Here is an 18,117-nt window from a genome sequence, read left to right as displayed (position 1 = left end):
AGCTTCCCTTCCCTGCTGACTGATTTTTATTATTCAACTAACAGCTACCTATGGGCATGGTCTCTATGAATCATCCCCTAGCTGCAAGCACAGTCTTAGAGTAGCTGGGCTATGGTAGCTACTTGCAAAAAAAAAAGACCTTGTATGCAAACAAGGATGGACTCCACATATGAACTTTAGGGCACATGTGATGGTTTGAATAGGTATGGCCCCCAAAGACTCATGTATTTGAACGCTTGGCTCATAGGGAGTGGCACTAGTAGGAGGTATGGCCTTATTGGAGTAGGTGTGGCCTTGCTGGAGAAGGTGTGGAAGGCGGGCTTTGAGGTCTTATATATGTTCAAGCCATGCCCAGTGATAATCTCCTCCAGGCTGCCTTTGGATCAAGATGTAGACCTCTTAGCTCCTTCTGCAGCACCATGTCTGCCTAATGCCACCGTGCTGGTCATGATGGTAATGGACCAAACCTTTGAAACTGTAAGCCAGCCCTGATGAAATGTTTTCCTTTATGAGTTGCCATGGTCATAATTGCCCCTTCACAGCAATAAAAGCATAACTAAGACCATACACAGTACAGTTTAACCCTACATAACTAAGACCGTACACAGTAGAGTTTAACCCTACATAACTAAGACCGTACACAGTACAGTTTAACTCTACAGGTCACTGTCTACTCTGTGGTTTGATCCTGGCTTTTCAATCCCACAAAATTTGGGCTTTTTAAAGATTTGATTCAGTCTTTATGCACTGTTGAATTTCCCTTTTACAATTATTGTTTCTTCCTTTTGATTTTTTAAAATGGGGACAAAAGACATGAATTATAAGGTGTGAGTAGTTAGAAAAATTGACAATCAATTACAATAGTCTAAGAAGCTATAACACTGTATGCATTATTTTGTATTCTATTTTTTTTATTAGTGGAGGCATAGGCAAGAGAAATATAACCTCTAAGCTCAACCTTCTAGTGTATGTTAGCTCACAAGTCTTCATGACTTAGCAATTATTGAACATATTGGTAGATGGAGAAAGTGAATCTCAGATAACCAGCCAAAGTCACATGGTATGCAAGAGAACTGACGAGTCAGGCAAAGCCAAGAAGCCAAAGCCTTGAAGTCCTTTCTTGTGCTCAAGGGGAACAGTTTATCTCCCATTGTTCCCTCAACATCTTTTTCTAAATGCATTCCCACATCTTTCCATGCACTCCAATTTGTTATGTGACTAGGACTTTACGACTTCTAACAAAGGGAATGTCTTAAATTGAATAATGAGGACCTGATTAATTTTTATATTGCTTCTAGCTTATCACCCCTATAAATAGACTGCTGCAATAGCATTTTGGTTTGGTTTGGTTTTGTGTTTCCCCTCAGAGCTACTTCTTTAGAGTAAGTTTCCAGGTTTCCTGTTAGAGATGGACGGCAGGTTTATACTCTTCCTTTGTGATTGCCTGTGCCTTGAAAAAGAAAAGGAAATAACTTGAATTTTTAAAGAGTTTCTAATTAGTTTTCTCCTCATTCTTCCTTTGTCAAGTATTCTAGGGAAACAATTAGTTGTACAAACACCACTTTAATTCAATACACGTGTCACTTGCTGCTGAGGCTATCAGATGTTCTTCCAACAACATTGATGCAAATGAACTTTCTGTTTCACAAGAAATTCAACGGGCATTTGTGGATGTCTTCTTTTCACATCCTATAGCTTCAATAGGATACCAAGGTAACCATCACTAATACACCCTTTTTAGAGAGAACACTGGTAAGAGAGGGAAGGGTAGGAAAGTGACTATAAGTCAACATTTGTAACAGAAAGGGAAGAACACAACACTTAATCCTAATGTCTGACTTGGGTCAAGTAGTTATATCTGGTATTATCTAAGGACCTCCCGTTATTCACTCCACACTTCTGCTACCCGAATCTCAGCTGCTCACACTTCTTTTTGTGGCAGAGTTATTTAAGCTTGCATTTTGGAAAGGAGTGGCCATTAGTAGCACAGTAAGACACACTAGCCTTGTGACTCCCCCCACTTACTCCTACATTATGAACTTCCTCCGAATTTCTAGACATTTCTCGCTGCCATAAAGACATGCTTTTTTTTTCCTATCTTAAAAACCTCTTTAATGTATGCTTGTAATTAACATGAGTTTTCCTCCTGGGGTGCCCCAAGGTTTTATTATTGACTGCAGCAACTGTTGCAAAATTCTAAATGTGCTGAAGTCTTCAAAATACGTACGTTATTTGCATGCACGTGTGAAGTTGTGTGGCTGTATACTCATATGTGTGTGGACGCACATGTGAAAGCTCAGAGTTGGCACTGGGAATCTTAGTCCATTATGCTCTGTCTTATTGACTGAAGAAGAGCCTCCTGATTGAACTCACAGTTGCCAGATATGGCTAGTCTGGCTAACCAGCTCAAATCCCTGGGGTCCACATTCCAGCCTGTGAGCTGAGAGGTGGGCCACTACTCCCACTCTTTATCTCCCTCAGTTCTGAAGATCTCAACTCCCATCCTGATGTTTGGACAGCAAGTATTTTAAACATGAAGCTATCCCCCAATCTCAAAGCATATATACTCTACCTATATATCTATCTATGTATCTATGTATGTATGTATCTATGTATTGATCTATGTATCTATCTCTGTATCTATCTGTGTATCTATCTCTGTATCTATCTGTGTATCTATCTATGTATCTATCTCTGTATCTATCTCTGTATCTATCTCTGTATCTATCTGTGTATCTATCTGTGTATCTATCTCTGTATCTATCTGTGTATCTATCTCTGTATCTATCTCTGTATCTATCTGTGTATCTATCTATGTATCTATCTCTGTATCTATCTCTGTATCTATCTGTGTATCTATCTGTGTATCTATCTCTGTATCTATCTGTGTATCTACCTATGTATCTATCTCTGTATCTATCTCTGTATCTATCTGTGTATCTATCTGTGTATCTATCTATGTATCTATCTGTGTATCTATCTCTGTATCTATCTCTGTATCTATCTGTGTATCTATCTATGTATCTATTTTTGAGACAAGGTCTCAATTACATAGCTCTGGTTAACCTGAAACCTGCTATGTAGACAGGCTAGCCTTGAACTCACAGAGATCTACCTCCCTCTGTTTCTTGAGTGCTGAGATTAAAGGCATATGCCACCACCCTAGGCTCCAAAGTATACATATGGGTGATGCATATTTCTATGAACTTGTAGACTAACAGATAAAACATATTTTAAATGCCTGAAATTGAATAGAATGAATCACTATGATATTCCAACTGCCTTAACAGAATATCTGAATATACTTCAAATCTCTTTCTATGCAAAATAACAGGCAGGATCTATTTGTTAATACAAACATAAACTATAAATATTTTTATAACATAAATGTATATCCATAGAATAAAAACCCTGTCAGTCCTTTTTGCTCTTACTGTAACCTTTCCCTTTGTGCCAACATTTATTGAAAAATTCTATTGTTTTTTACTTGGTTTCCCTTTTGCTACTTGGTACTGCTCCTCCTCCCCCTAAATTGCTCCCTAGCTACCTCCTATGCTCTATGGAGATTTATGCTCCAGCGATTTGCTGCATCTGTCTTATGTCTTTCTCTCCTACTTAGGCATATCCCACATGGCTTTATCAATTCCTTGTGATTCTTCTAATTGCTCAGCTAGTGCCATGATAGTCCGATGTAAGAAACCACCCTCAAACCTAGTAGTGTAAGCTGATTGTTTGTCTGTAGGTCAGTTGCAGATGAGGTATAACTATGAGTCCAGGTTGACTTGTAGTCAGCAACTAGCTCCTATCTGCCCCACAAGTGTCTAGTTCTTGAGTGAGCATACTGACTGGGGCCTATTTTCTTTATTACTTGATAAAATGCCAGAGGGCAAAAAGAAACACACGATGCCTCTTAAGTCCAGACTCTGAGCTGGCTTTGATCAGATGAAAGTCCACCGGAGGCAGCTGCACTTACTGGGCTAAGGTTGCCTGATATTACCCAGAGAAATTTATCCAGTCCAGTTGGGAGCAAGACTGAGGCTATGACAATTTTATTGAGAGCAATCAGACATTTATACCCTTATCAGAAACAGTACAATGGCAATTGCCAGGATCCATACAGTCGTAGTTGCGAATGATGTTCTCGAGCCATACAGGGTACACAAGAATAGTGTCTAAGACCAATTGTTCTGTCGAGCTTCCATGTTTCCATGACTTCTGAGTGAACATAGAAACACAGATCTTTCTGAACACTCCACTGCCTGAGGGACTGCATCAGTCTCTCAGGAACACATTGTGTCATGGATTCTAACCTGAAAAACCTATGACACATGCCTCTCTAGGCAGGCAGGCCAGGTCAATTCCATGGTTCCCTGCACCCAGGAACAGAAGATCATGACTTTGAGTCTAAAGTTACAGAGCTAGTGATCACACTTTTCTCCAGAGGACAATGAGGTCACAAGGCTGACCTCGAGCAATAAGGAACAGGGATCAGTAATTACCCTGTCACAGTCCTTGAATCCATTTCTTCACTGGTTTCCAGAACATTGTACTCTACTGTTTTACTCTGTGTCCCTCTGGCCACTTCTTCCCAGCAGTGCACTAAAAAACGTCTCCCGGTCAGACTTTGGGTATCTTCTCTAGCTATAGAGTTGTTTATTTGATGAGCTTATCAAGCTTCTGCTTTTAGAAGCGTTTGATATGCTAATGGATCTGCAGTTTACATCTTTAGTCTGAACTCTTTCTTGAAGTCCAGGCCCTTATGTGCACCCAGAGTATGTGTAATGGGCAACCCTAAACTTGGAATATTCGAAAACAAATTCTTGATCTTCTGCTCTCAATTATTCGCTACCTAACAAATGGATCACTCTACCTACCCAGTCCCGTAGGTCAACCCCAACTATGCCACACTTGATTCTTCACTCTTATAAAACATTTTTTTAAAAACGTGTATATTTGATGCATGTGTGTAAACATCATGATACACATGTGAACATCAAAGGACAACTTTGTAGAGTTGGAGAAAATGCTCTGCAGAAAAGAGCTGGGCCTCACCTCAAACACTGGCTTGGCATTGTGCTACAGAATGAGGAGGGGTGAGGTTAAACCCTCAAACACCAGAGCCAATAGAGTTAGCTCTAAACAGTGCGACTGGAGCCTTTGATCGTTGAGGGTTTGTTGTTGTTGTGGAGGTGGTTGTTGGTTTTTTGTTTTTGTTTTCCTCTAGAATTCTTGGCTCTAAACCCTAATCCTATACTACAGTGATTTTGTTTTTTCTCAGTCCTGGGGCAGAATCTTTAGAAAGAAACCCACTTACTTCCAGGCTGAGGGTTCTCCTTTGCTCCTTATAGCCTGAAGGATTGATTAGAGGTTGTTTCATTTAAGAAGTTAGTATAAAGCCAAAAGCTATAGTAACTGCTAATTGCCCATTGTACAGATAGATTTACAAAAACAAAACAAAACAAAACAAAAAAAAACCAAACAAATGAAAAACTTAAATGAAGGAGGAGATACAAGATATTGTACACATTGCCACTTAACTCAATTTTCATTCATTGACTTCTATCAAGAAGCAGGGCTGGTTAGGTTTTTTTTGTTAACTTGACACAAGCTAGAATCGTCTGGGAAGAGGGTACGTTAATTGAAGGATTGTCCCCATCAGATAGACTCTATGCTTGTCTGTAGATCACGTTCTTGATCAAAAATGGATGTGGGAGGGCCCAGGGCCCTCCCCACTATAGACAGTGCCATTCCTCGGCAGATGATCCTGGGTGGTCTAAAGAAGCAAGCGAAGCAAGCCACGAGACACAAGCAGTTATCAGTTCTTGAATCCATGTCCCTGCCTGGAGTTCCTGCCCTGACATCTCTTCCTGATGGATTGTGAGCTGTAAATGAAGTAATCCCTTTCTTCTCCAAGCTGCTTTGGGCCAAGCTGTTTTATCATAGCAACAGAAAGCAATCAGCCGGGCAGTGGTGGCGCATGCCTTTGATCCCAGCACTTGGGAGGCAGAGGCAAGTGGATTTCTGAGTTTGAGGCCAGCCTGGTCTACAGAGTGAGTTCCAGGACAGCCAGGGCTACACAGAGAAACCCTGTCTCGAACCGCACCCCACCTCACCTCCCCCCACCCCCACCCCCGAAAAAAAATCTAGGGCAGAAACCAAGTAAGAATCATAAGACAACAGTGGGTGAGAGGTGCAACTGAAATGGGAAATGCCTCTCATTGCTCAAACTTTCATTCATAAATTCTGGCTCCTGCTGGTCTTCACTCCAGCCTTCACCTGGTGTTAGCATGGTCAAATAAAGGCAGTCAATCATTCTGGACTTTAGGAATGTCTCTTGTCTCTTAGACTCATGGCTGCTGTTCCTCTGTCATCTCCTGCATGTCTCCTTCCTTATTTCTCTGTCTAGTTAGATTTGCTAGGTTTGCAATGGGAACAAATAATCATCTTGGTTTGATGGATGTCTCAGTGCTCTAATAGGGCAGTTTGGGTTTTCTGGTTCCATCTCCACGTCTATTGATTTGCAGTTGTATCACTCTATTCTGACTGGTTATCTCTGAAGGTGCAGATACCATTATGCCATTTCACATGCTGTCGGGCAGGCCGACAGAACCAGGCAGAACCAGGCAAGAGGGAGAGTCCAGCTGAGCCTTCTAGGGGCTGAGCGGGATGGTGAGTGTCACGGCTCGGATCTCCTGCCTCTGGAGAATAACCACCCCAGCTGGGAGTCTGTCAAAGCAGGAGCTCGTTTTTTTATGTATCAATCTTTTCTTTATAAAGGGCTGAGAGCGGAGGCGGAGTTTTCTGCTGAGGTGAGATGACGAAGGGGGAGGGGAAAGTTGACGAGGAGTATGGGATGATTGACAGAGCCAACAAAGTTACTCTACATCAGCAGGAGCTAGGCAAAGGCAGGCTTAAGCAAGTTGTGTTGAGCCACTCCAGTACGGAAATGACTGAGACAGTTTACAAAACTCGAGCCAGGCTCAGTTTGTCCTCAAGGCCCAAACCAGGGCCAAAAAGAGCCCAGCAACATGCATTCTTTTCCAATGCATTCCAGAATGTTTGGGGATTTTTCTAAATATGCTGAAGACTTCTAGGGATAACAGATACATATGTACATTTGGCATGAGGTAGTCTTTAATGGAGTATACATGTGCATTCGAATTACTTCTGAGAAAAATGTTTATAAGGAAAGGAATACATTTAGTGTAAAAACTTATCATTTCTTAAATAGAACAAACAAGCTATTGGCCATCTCTGTTAAAACCAGGCGGCAGAGTCTGGGCATACAGTTCATTTAGCATAATGCTTCTCCTGCAAGCTTGATTCTCATTAAAAGGGAGCAGGGGAGGCAAGGTGTGGTGGCATGCATTTTTAATCTCAGAGTTAAGGAGAAAGAAAAGGGCAGATCCCTGGGACCCACTGGTTGGTCAGCTTGGTCTATTTGGCAAGTTCTGGGCCAATAAGATCCTGTCTTTCAATCAAAGACTGGATGGATGACACCTGGGGAATGACACCTGATGTCGTCCTCTGGTCTCCACTCATACCCCTCCAAAAATATGGGGTAGCAAATGCATTAATCCTAAATAGTAACAAAGTCAGAATTCACACCCAAGCATTTGACATATGGAATCCACAGTCTTAACCTCTATAACATCCAACTGACCCTGGTATGTAAGAAGTCATCTTATAAAGCAACTGAAAGTTTGCTAAATCCCCTTTGAATTATTGTCATGTTCCTATCTCAAAACAAAATTTCTGTTTTAAACAAACTCTCATCTGATACAATTCATTTAGTAAGACGGCTGCCATGGTAACTATTGACCCCTTTGTTGTTATGACTCATAGATTTCTGGTTGGAACTTTAGCTAAGAGAATGTAGTAACGCATTTATAGAGAAATCTGAGCCAGTGGTACCATGGGCATTTCTGGTCTAAGAATCTTTTCTAAGACTAAGGTGAGAAAATGGTACTGTATATTTGGTATGATTAGCTCTGCCTTGTACTGGAGGATTTGGCAAGGAAGCATTATACAGAACTGCAAAGAATAACTGGACTGGGTAGATCTGAAATGCTACTAGGGAACTCTCAGCTGGATTCAGATCAATTGGCAATGCATGGATAGAATAATCAAACCAAGTTTGACTGAGACTGAAATATGGAACCCATGCCAAATGGTATAACCTTCAAAGAGAGCGTATGTAATTACCAGGGAGAAAACCTAGATATTAGGACACATTCCAGAAATGAAGTTGTTGTTTTTTTTTTTTTCCAGTTAGCAGATTTTTTTTTTCTTGTGACAATAGTATAGCCCAGGCGAGTGCTGTATGCTTATACTTTTAAGTCAACTGGACATGATTTTTGTGTAAATATTTGTGAAAAATGATATGATGCTACTTTACTGTGATTCTCATTTTTTGGAGATCAGAGGGACTTATAAGAATCCTGAAATAATCAAACAAGGAAACAAATCAATATTTCTTTAAGAATTCTGTTATGTGCTAAATGGTAGTTATTTGTTCCCAACTGTCTTCTCTGCCATAAAAGAAGTTGAGAGGAGAAAGTTCATAGTGGTTATACTTCCTGTTAAGGTTTTATGTGTGCCTCCAGAAGGGAACTGCACTAACATTCAAGGAACACTTTTATGTCTAAGGGTGTCTATTCCTGCACAAACATCATGACCATCAAGGGACACTTATGTCTTAGGGTGTCTATTCCTGCACAAACATCATGACCATGAAGCACGTTGGGGAGGAAAGGGTTTATGCAGCTTACACTTCCATATGACTATTGATCACCAGAGGAAGTCAGGACTGGAACTCAAGCAGGTCAGAAAGCAGGCGCTGATGCAGAGGCCATGGAGAGATGTTCCTTGCTGGCTTGCTTCTCCTGGCTTGCTCAGCCTGCTCTTTTATAGAACCCAAGACTTCCAGCCCAGGGATGGCACCACCCACAAAGGAGCCCTACCTCCTTTATCACTAATTGAGAAAATGCCCCACAGCTGGATCTCATGGAGGCACTTCCCCAACTGAAGCTCCCTTCTCTGTCATAACTCCAGCCTGTGTCAAGTTGACACACAAAACCAGCCAGTACAACTTACAAAACAGTTAGGCCTTCTAATCCTCATGCCAAAGCTCTGTGAAGTCAGATTTTTAGGCTGAAACATATCTACCAAGGCTAGCTGACTAATAATTGCTAGAGATCCAATTGAAAGCCATGTTTGTTTGACTCTAGGCTTTTCCTTTTTTTGGTACAGCATGCTTTATCATACCCACAAGGAACTGTGTAACCACAGATTAGGGAGTGATAACTCCTTTTCGAGTCTAAAGCTCAACATTAGTCCTTCTGAGCCCATAAACTTTATAAATACTTAATGTTAAGCACTTTTACTGCTTCTCCACTGAGGATGAAAAAAGCTATTTCCAATTGATTGACTGCTTTTTCAGAATGTATTGCGATCAATTTCAGGCAATTCAGTCTTTTTACTCTATCCAGCAGAGATATTCTTCTTTATTTTGTTCTGATAAGCAGACAAAATAGATGCATTTTAAAATAGTTTGACCTTTACTTCTTTCTGCAATCTATGGGTAAATGGCCATCAGGGGACCAGATGAGACATTGTTTATGCTTCCCTTTCAGAGAACACTCAAGGGGCTGAAGGCAAGTTGTAGCTATCTGAAATACTGTGGTAATTCACCTCCACTCCGGAATGCTAGCCTCTGCTCCACGACAAGAAGATTCAAGACAATAGTGCTGACTTAGCAACTCTGCTCTGTCGTCACCATAAGAATTTTCCAAATTTTAATGATGGAAAGAGAACTTATTTCATTGCTGTTGATGATTGTGATAACAAATGGAGTTCTATCTTTTGCTCTGCTTTCCTTATGAGAAACCTGTGTGGTCATTGATTGGAAAATAAACACAGAACCTTCAGTAACTGGGGCTTGATATACCTCGAGGTTGATAGTAACCAACTCACAATGAATTTCTGTTGCAGAAATCTAGAGCATCCAAAGAGTGGCCAAAGTACTGAGTTCTTGCTTCATTCATCCAAACAGCACTGTAAAAACAGTGGGCATGCCTTTCTACAAGTTGGATTATGGATGGATTCCACTGCTCAGAAATGCTTTGGGTACAATTTTTTGGGGGTGGGAGGTTGCCCACTTTTTTTGGATTCTGGATAAGATATGAAATTTAAGGCAGAGCAATAATAACCACCTTCATAGTTCACAAAAATACATTTTTGGGGGTTCACTGTAAATTTAAGTTTTGTCCATTGAAATTTTTGTTTAAGATACTTATGTATTCCTTGAACTGTACCAGGATTTATAAATTTATGAATAGTCATATATAATACCATTTGTTCATGCACATGTTGTGGCCAGATTTTAGTTTCACTGTGTTCTCTAATATTGCCTTACCCTTTGTCAAATGTCACTGTGGAAAAGGGCACAAATGTATAAGATACAGAATAATGTTAGACTTGTAACCTGTAGTCCTAGTTTCAATGAAAACCAAATGCCACTCATGTTCCTGATTTTATGGTATTTAGCTGATATGCCAACATTTACTCAATTCATTGAAATGGGAATATGAATATCATGCTAATTATATTTAATAATGAACACCTGAAGCAACCATTGGCTTAGTATTCTGCTTGATGCACATCGATTTTTCTTGAAGACTCTCCAGGTGTCTGCTCTATTGGAATAATGCTGTTACTATTTGCTTCCACAATGCCTACTTGAGTAATGAACAATTGGTATGAAGTGGGGACCTCATTGAGATTATCCCATTCTTGGGCACATCTTCTCATGCCACACAAAACTATAGTAACAGGACAGATAGAGAAAAAATAACTGTAGAAAATGGCACTTTGATGGTGCACTGAAGATAGAAATCACATTTTTTATCTTAGTTTAGGAGGGGAGAGGGAAGTAGAAAGGAATGAAGGGGGAAAGAGCCAAACTAAAAAAGAAAAAAGAAAAAAAACCCCATTTTCATAATTAGTTAAAAATTAAGATGAGAAATAAAAGTATAAAGATAGAATAAGAAAAAAATCTTAATTTTAATTAACATTTAATCAAATGTGTAGGTCTTGCAGAAAGGATATTGGCAGAATGGTTAAATAGCCTGCTTACATATACTCAGCCAGGAACTGACAAAGCTTGAATTTCAATCACAACAATCAGAATCACCATTTAAAACAACAAAGTCACACTTTGAATGATGGCTATTCCTGGTTATCAACTTGACTACATCTGGAATGAACTACAATCCAGAAATGGAGGGCTCACCTGTGATCCAGATCTTGATGGTGGAAGACACAAGCTTCAGGTATGGGATGACACACACTTTTGATCCAGATCTTGAGGCACATCGGCTATGGAAAGCTTAGGCCCAGACAAAGGTTGCTTTAATCCCAGGAGACTGAGGCAAGGAGATCTGAGTTCAAGGGCAGCTTGGGACTATGAGTTCCAAATCCAGTCGTGGTGGTACACACATCTGGGCTACACTGTCTGCTGAAGCCTACATACGGACACTAGAAGAAAGAAGACCCACTCTTCTTTGCATGCTTGCACTTACCTGCCAGCATACCCATTGGCTCATACTTCTTCACGAGTCCAGTTTAAACAGAAGACTAGCTGAAACAACTAGCCTTGTGGAACTGAGCAACTACTAGATTTTTGGACTTCCCATTCACAGCTGCCCACTGTTGAGTTAGTTGGACTGCAGACTGTAAGTCATTACAATAAATTCTCTTATATAGATAGACATTCCATAAGTTCTGTGACTCTAGAGAACCCCAACTAATATACAGAATGAGAAAATTTACAGGGAAAACTCTCACTAGACTATGAGAATTTGTGCAGCTAATTGCCACAAATACCAAGGAGCAGAGACAGGATGAATTCTTGAACTGCTCTATTCAGAGTGTCTGTAATCTGAGAGGACAGGAATAACATTTTAGAGAACTGATTTACCTGTCAGCTCCCAGCCAGCAAAGCAAAACAAAAAAGCCAGTCAGTCACTCGAGAGTTTGAGCTTCTCTCTCCGGTCAGGTGGTCTGCCCAGTCTCTGAGATTCTCATCTGGTGCTTTCCCTGCTCCCCATTGCTTGCACCTGTCCCATTTTAGTCTGTCTAGTTAGGTTTGTATACTCCCAATGCCACAGAGTCTTGCGTGCCTCTCAAGGCACCCTTAGTCAGATTTAACTCTGAACAGACAAACCTAGCGGTGTGTGGCCCGCCCTGCTTCCCCCCAGCATAGTTGCAGCCATTTTGTTCCATGCCTGCCAGCTATTTCATATTGTTGCTGTAATATGTCTGCCAGCCTTTGACACAGAAAAATAGTTTGACTCAGAGAAGGGTCATGCTGGTCACATCCCCTGTTATGTTCTGTATGTCCTGAGGCTTGTTAATCTTAAGGAATTCCACAAAGCTTTATCTAGGGCCCATCACATTAAAGGTCAATAGGAACTGCTACGTCAAAAATGGCTTAAGTCAGAGCTGATCACCTGGCAGAACTTCCTGCACCTGTGTATGACCTCACTGTGATTTTGTGTTTTCTTCCTTTATAAGCTGACAGAAAAAGATAATGTAGTTCAGATAATTTGGAGCTATGTCCCAGATGTGGTCAGTATTAGGGTATATTTTTAATAATCTAACTCTCAGACTGAGCTATTGACAGTGTGTATGTGTATGGATTCTTTTTCCAGTATTTTTAAGTACAAACGCACTCTAAGAGAATAAAGTATCCTTCTCCTTCTCTCCTGTCCTGAATCAGAATAAGACCAAAAAGATAGTAAGGTGTGCCGGGCAGTGATGGCGCATGCCTTTGATTCCAGCACTTGGGAGGCAGAAGCAGCCAGATTTCTGAGTTCGAGGCCAGTCTGGTCTACAGAGTGAGTTCCGTAGACAGCCAGGGCTACACAGAGAAACCCTGTCTCGAAAAACAAAAAAACTCAACAAAACAAAACAAAACAAAAGATAGTAAGGTGTAGAGAGATCCAACATGGCTTTTAAGAATATTCCCTCCCATGGGCCTCTCATAGTGTCCCATGTTAGAGCAAACTGTGGCTCTTAACCATTGCCCGGCCTCCGTGCCTGTAGGCTGCTGGCACTGAAGTGGGTCACACAGTGGAAAAAAAAAAAAAAGAATATTCCCAATGTGCTAATTATCGTGATGTATTCTTCAGAGTGTTTTGCATGCATTAGCTCACTTCATCCCTGCAAACAATTTGGTGAGGTGGGTACTATTAATTCCATTTTCGGGCGAGGGCGTTTGATAGATGTTTGCACCGAGTTACACTTTCATAGCTTCTTCTGAAGCGAGACACCGCAGACTGACGGGCAGCTGAAGAAAGACTGAAGCAGTCCAAAGCAATCCCGCAGAAAGTGAAGGCAGGCAGAAGTTTCTCAGACAGGTAGTGGCTCGCCGTAACTTTCAAATCTGCCTAGCCAGCCCGCCAGGGCGTCACAAAAGCCAGTCTCTCGACTACTAGGCCACGCCCCCAGGCTGGTTGTTCTCTGAGCTTCCAATACTTCCCTTTTCTCTCGGACTCCACCCACTTCGGCAAGAATCATCTCCGGGTCTGTTGGATCCTGATTGGTCTAGAATCCGGAAGTGAGGGCGGGCGGTGGCGCCGTTGCCGCAGTGACAGTACGGGGGAGTGGGAAGATGGCGGCGTCGCGTCGCTCTCAGCATCATCACCACCATCATCAGCAACAGCTCCAGCCCGCCCCAGGGGCTTCGGCTCCGCCACCGCCACCTCCCCCGCCGCTCAGCCCCGGCCTGGCTCCTGGACCCACCCCTGCCTCGCCCACGGCCGGCGGCCTGGCGCCCTTCGCCTCCCCGCGGCACGGCCTGTCGCTGCCGGAGGGGGATGGCAGCCGGGACCCGCCCGATAGGCCGCGATCTCCGGACCCGGTGGACGGCGCCGTCTGCACGGTGGCTGCTACGGCCGCAGTCCCGGCAGCTTCCGCCGCCGTCGGGGTCGCTCCCAGCCCAGCCGGCGGCGGCGGCGGCGGCAACAACTCCGCGTCGTCCACTTCTTCCCCGACTTCGTCTTCGTCTTCCTCCCCGTCCTCCCCTGGCTCGAGCTTAGCGGAGAGTCCCGAGGCGGCCGGAGTTGGCTCCACAGCAACTTTGGGACCGGGGGCGGCGGGCCTCGGCCCGGGGGTCCCAGCCGTGAGTGGGGCCCTGCGGGAGCTGCTGGAGGCCTGTCGAAATGGGGACGTGTCCCGGGTAAAGAGGTTGGTGGACGCCGCGAACGTGAATGCAAAGGACATGGCCGGCCGAAAGTCTTCTCCCCTGCACTTCGCAGCAGGTCTGACACTTTAGAACTGTGTTTTACGGGTCTTGGAGCGGAGGGAGGGTGATCGGACAAAAAAAAAGTTACAGGTTGTAGTGGGGCAACTCGGGGCGACTTGGTGGTGGTTATTTTTCACCTCACCCCGAGAACTGAAGTTTAGTGCCTGGGTGGTGGGGGCTTAGAAAGGGGGGCGAGGTGTGAATTCACTCCTTGGCGTTTGCAGGAGTAGGAGTGGTACTTCAACTTAGTCAAACTCTGTGCAGTGGTCAACCCTGGACGTGGGCATGCTTAAAACTTTTCCAGTTCAGAGTGTGCCTGAGACAAGTTGGATTTGAGTAGCTTCGTTTAGGAACAGCTTTGTCGTTCGTGTGCCAGTTACTTTTGTTTTTACCACACGGTTTTGTCCCTTGAGGGCGGACAGTCTGGGCCAAAAAGAAGTGGACGGTGTGTCAACAAGTGTTTAAGAATCTCTCACGTTCTTAAGTAACACAACGAAAGACAATGGGGTTTGTGAAACGCCACCTTTTCTAAGAAGTCGACCATCTGGAGAGACTGCTGCCTGCTAGCTGGAGACAGCAGTGATAAGGGTATTGTGTGCCTTATGATAAGGGGCGAGAGAGCAGCTTTGAGGTCCATTGTGTATTTACCTTGTCTCAGCTAGCTCATTTTCTTAGAGACAAAGATGATAGGTTGTTTGAGCGAGGATTTAGGAAGAAGTCTCTGGCGGAAAAACTCTCCACATAGGCACTTATTTCTAAATGCTGAACTTTACTTTTTTTTTGCCCCTCCCCCTTTCTGAGTAAGTAGTTGTTTTCTTTTAGAAACACAGACTATTTTTATAAAACACAGAAATGTAGAATAAAACCAAAAGGGCCACAGTCTCACTGCCTCGGTACTTTTGGTTGATTTTCTTTTAAATAAAGATAATTAGGTTATATACTTTAAAACATTACCTTTGAAGTGTGTACTTACACATTTATTATAAATTCAAATAGGACAGAAAGATACAAAATTCAAAGACACTTTAAAATAAAGTATCAAAGATTCTGCTTTTAAATGTTAGTTTTTCTTAAAAAAATTTTTTTTTTCTCACGAGTGCATGTGTATATTTGCCAGGTGTGTGTTTGTTTGTGTGTCTGTGTAGGGACAAGAGGGCAGTTTCCTGGAGCTGGAGTTACAGGTAGTTGTGGGTCACCCAGCGTGGGTGCTCGGCTACTCTGGAAGGGTAATCAGTGCTTAATTAACTTTAGAGCATCTCTCCAGCACCTTTTCTGTCTTGAGATGCTGTCGAACACCAACCAGGACTTTGCTTTTGCTGGGTGAGCACTCTATCACTGGGCTACATACACCTCCAGCTCCTCTTGCTGTACATTTCAGTGGATGTTACTCCTTCAGTTCTGTAAGCTTAAGCTTAGAACTTTATATATGTATTTTTTTCTATAACCTGGCAGGCAGTGCGATTCTGCATCATTTTACAGATGATAAAGTGAGGCACACATGTTTAAGTGAGTCTATTTCACAAGCAAAGTAATGAAACATTGATGTTGAGTCAGCAGTTTGATTTAGTGCTTAAGCTATAGTCTATACTTGGGTTTGTAATTGCAGTGCACAGTTGCTAAGTTACCTGGTGTTTGGGGGAGAAAGTAGTAGTCTGGGGATCATGGAAAAGGATAGCTATTAGGTTTGTTTGTTTTAATTTTAGCCATTGCTTAGAGTTTATATTGTTGCAATTTAATCAGAACTTTGACTGAGTAGAAACCACACTCCCTTGTGTGTGTGTTTGTGTAATCTTCCACTTAACTTTTAGCACATGGTGTGTGTGACTCATTAATGGACGGTGATCAGTGGTGTGATGGCCATTAGTAATTGTCAGATTACTGGATCTATGCTGCATGTTTAGACAGTAATTATTGAGTGTGATGAACTGGCTAATAAGTCAGTCAGCTTTCATCGGAGCAGATGAAAAGTCAAGGCTCTTGCTTATTTTATATGACATAGCATTTCTTTTTTCTTGTTTTGCTTTTCTTTCTTTCCTAATTCTCATTTCCTCTGTCTCTTGAGACAGGTCTGGCCAGGCTCAGGGTTCTTCTGCCTCAGCTCCAAACCCTGGGATTTCAGGCATGTGCCACTATACAATTTCTTTTTTCTTTAGGCTAAATGAAAGGTCTAAGTCTGATGTAATAAATCATCTAAGACTGTTTACTTTTCCAAATCTGAGTAATATGTTGTCTCAGAAATGTCTAACTGCCAGCATGCTATTTACATCTATTTCTGTATCACTTTACTCATTTAGCATTGGTCCACACCGAAGAGGGCTTGTTTCCCGTCATGGCTTCTCTTCACCACAGATTGCTTAGGATCTTTCCTGGAGTTTGTGTCCTCACATTTAGACTGCAGGCAGGAAACAGCCTTATGCAGTGACTTTTAGGAGGATCTAACCCTGATTAGCTTTGCTTTCCCTTTATCTCTCAGTTCTTTAGCTCATTTGTAGAAAATAGACAAAATGATAATTATGAAATTCTGCACAGTGAAAAACATTCTCTAGTTAACCTACACTTTCACATTTGTTTGTATAACATTAACACTTAAGTCTAGTTTCCATTAGCTGTAGGCTGAGTAGCTAAAGGTTCTTGTTAGTTGACTGTTATTATAGTCATTGTTTATCCTGGAATAGCTTTTTTTTGTAGATCAGGCTGGCTTTGAACTCAAATTTGCCTGCCTCTGCCTCCCAAGTGCTGGGATTAAAGGCGTGTGCCCCCACCGCCCGGCTTGGAATAGCTTTTTTAAGGATAAGTAATAGGCAAATGTCTTAGATGGAAATTTTTAAAAATTATAGTTAGTAATAGTTCCTAATGTGTTAAATTCTGGCAAAACTTTGGGGTGGCAGATAATTCTTAACTTTATAGAGCTTACTGTGTATTGAGGAAGTTTAATGAATAATAACCAAACCTCAGAGTGTGACCTGTAGGAGTGTGTTATAGTATCTTCTGGAGTATGTGGAAGAGGCTGTTGATTCTGGGTTTGGAGCAGATGGGAAATCTTCCCTTTAAAACAGATTGTTTAATGTAGGTTGTTTTTGAGAACAGGGCTTTGCTATGCAACCCTGTCTGCCCTGGCTATTTAGACCAGGCTGTCCAGGAACTCACAGAAGTCTTCATGGCTCTGCCTCTGGAGCACTGGCATTCTGGGTGTGCACTACACTGGTTCACCAGAGAGCTTTTTAAGTACCAATTTAAAGTGGAATTATCTTAATTTATTTCCTAGTAGTGATGTATTTTTACTAATAAACTGGTACAATTTTGGTGAAATTTTTTTATTTTGGTTTTTTGAGACAGGGTTTCTCAGTATAGCCCTGGCTGTCCTGGAACTAACTCTGTAGACCAGGCTGGCCTCGAACTCAGAAAGCTGTCTGCCTCTGCCTCCCAAGTGCTGGGGTTAAAGGCATGTGCCACCAGTGCCCGTGAAATTTCTTTTTACAGAAGAGTTCAGGTGACATTTTCTTTTGAGAGTTCCAACAGTTTTGATATCTCAGTATTTAGTATTTATTTCTAAAGCTTAATTTTAGTTTTTAAGCTTATGTGTTTATATGTATTTATATGTGGGTATGTGTGGGGTGTGAGTATGTCTGGATCCCCTCAGGCTGGACTTGCAGGTGGTTGTGAGCTGTGTGAAGTAAAGGGTGACAGGGGAACCAACTTGGGTCCTCTGGAAAAGTAGCAGACACTTCTAACCACTGATTCATCCTTGTAGCCCTCAGAGTATTTACTTTCCTTTTCCTTCACATTCCCTTCCCTTCCCTTCCCTTCCC

General features: G+C 42.2%; 1 protein-coding gene, 1 long non-coding RNA gene and 1 other non-coding gene across 3 annotated transcripts in view; all 3 read left to right on the top strand.

Annotated features, from left to right (window-relative positions):
- Positions 1 to 7,872: 7,872 nt before the first annotated feature.
- On the top strand, positions 7,873 to 9,936 carry LOC116071334. The gene is made up of 2 exons (XR_004110828.1): positions 7,873 to 7,954; positions 9,636 to 9,936. It is a non-coding gene; the product is annotated as an uncharacterized LOC116071334 (long non-coding RNA).
- A 3,071-nt stretch (positions 9,937 to 13,007) lies between these two features.
- LOC116071740 lies at positions 13,008 to 13,137 on the top strand. The gene has a single exon (XR_004111115.1). It is a non-coding gene; the product is annotated as a small nucleolar RNA SNORA42/SNORA80 family (small nucleolar RNA).
- A 471-nt stretch (positions 13,138 to 13,608) lies between these two features.
- Tnks (tankyrase) overlaps positions 13,609 to 18,117 on the top strand; it is a 159,981-nt gene continuing 155,472 nt past the window's right edge. The window contains exon 1 of the mRNA XM_031339532.1: positions 13,609 to 14,324. Coding sequence (XP_031195392.1) covers positions 13,676 to 14,324 — 649 coding nt within the window. The 5' untranslated portion in view covers positions 13,609 to 13,675. The remainder of the gene's footprint in view (positions 14,325 to 18,117) is intronic.

The sequence above is a fragment of the Mastomys coucha genome, unplaced genomic scaffold, assembly GCF_008632895.1.
Source record: "Mastomys coucha isolate ucsf_1 unplaced genomic scaffold, UCSF_Mcou_1 pScaffold22, whole genome shotgun sequence".
Classification (NCBI taxonomy): Eukaryota; Metazoa; Chordata; class Mammalia; order Rodentia; family Muridae; genus Mastomys; species Mastomys coucha.
This window is presented reverse-complemented; position numbering and strand designations above follow the sequence as displayed.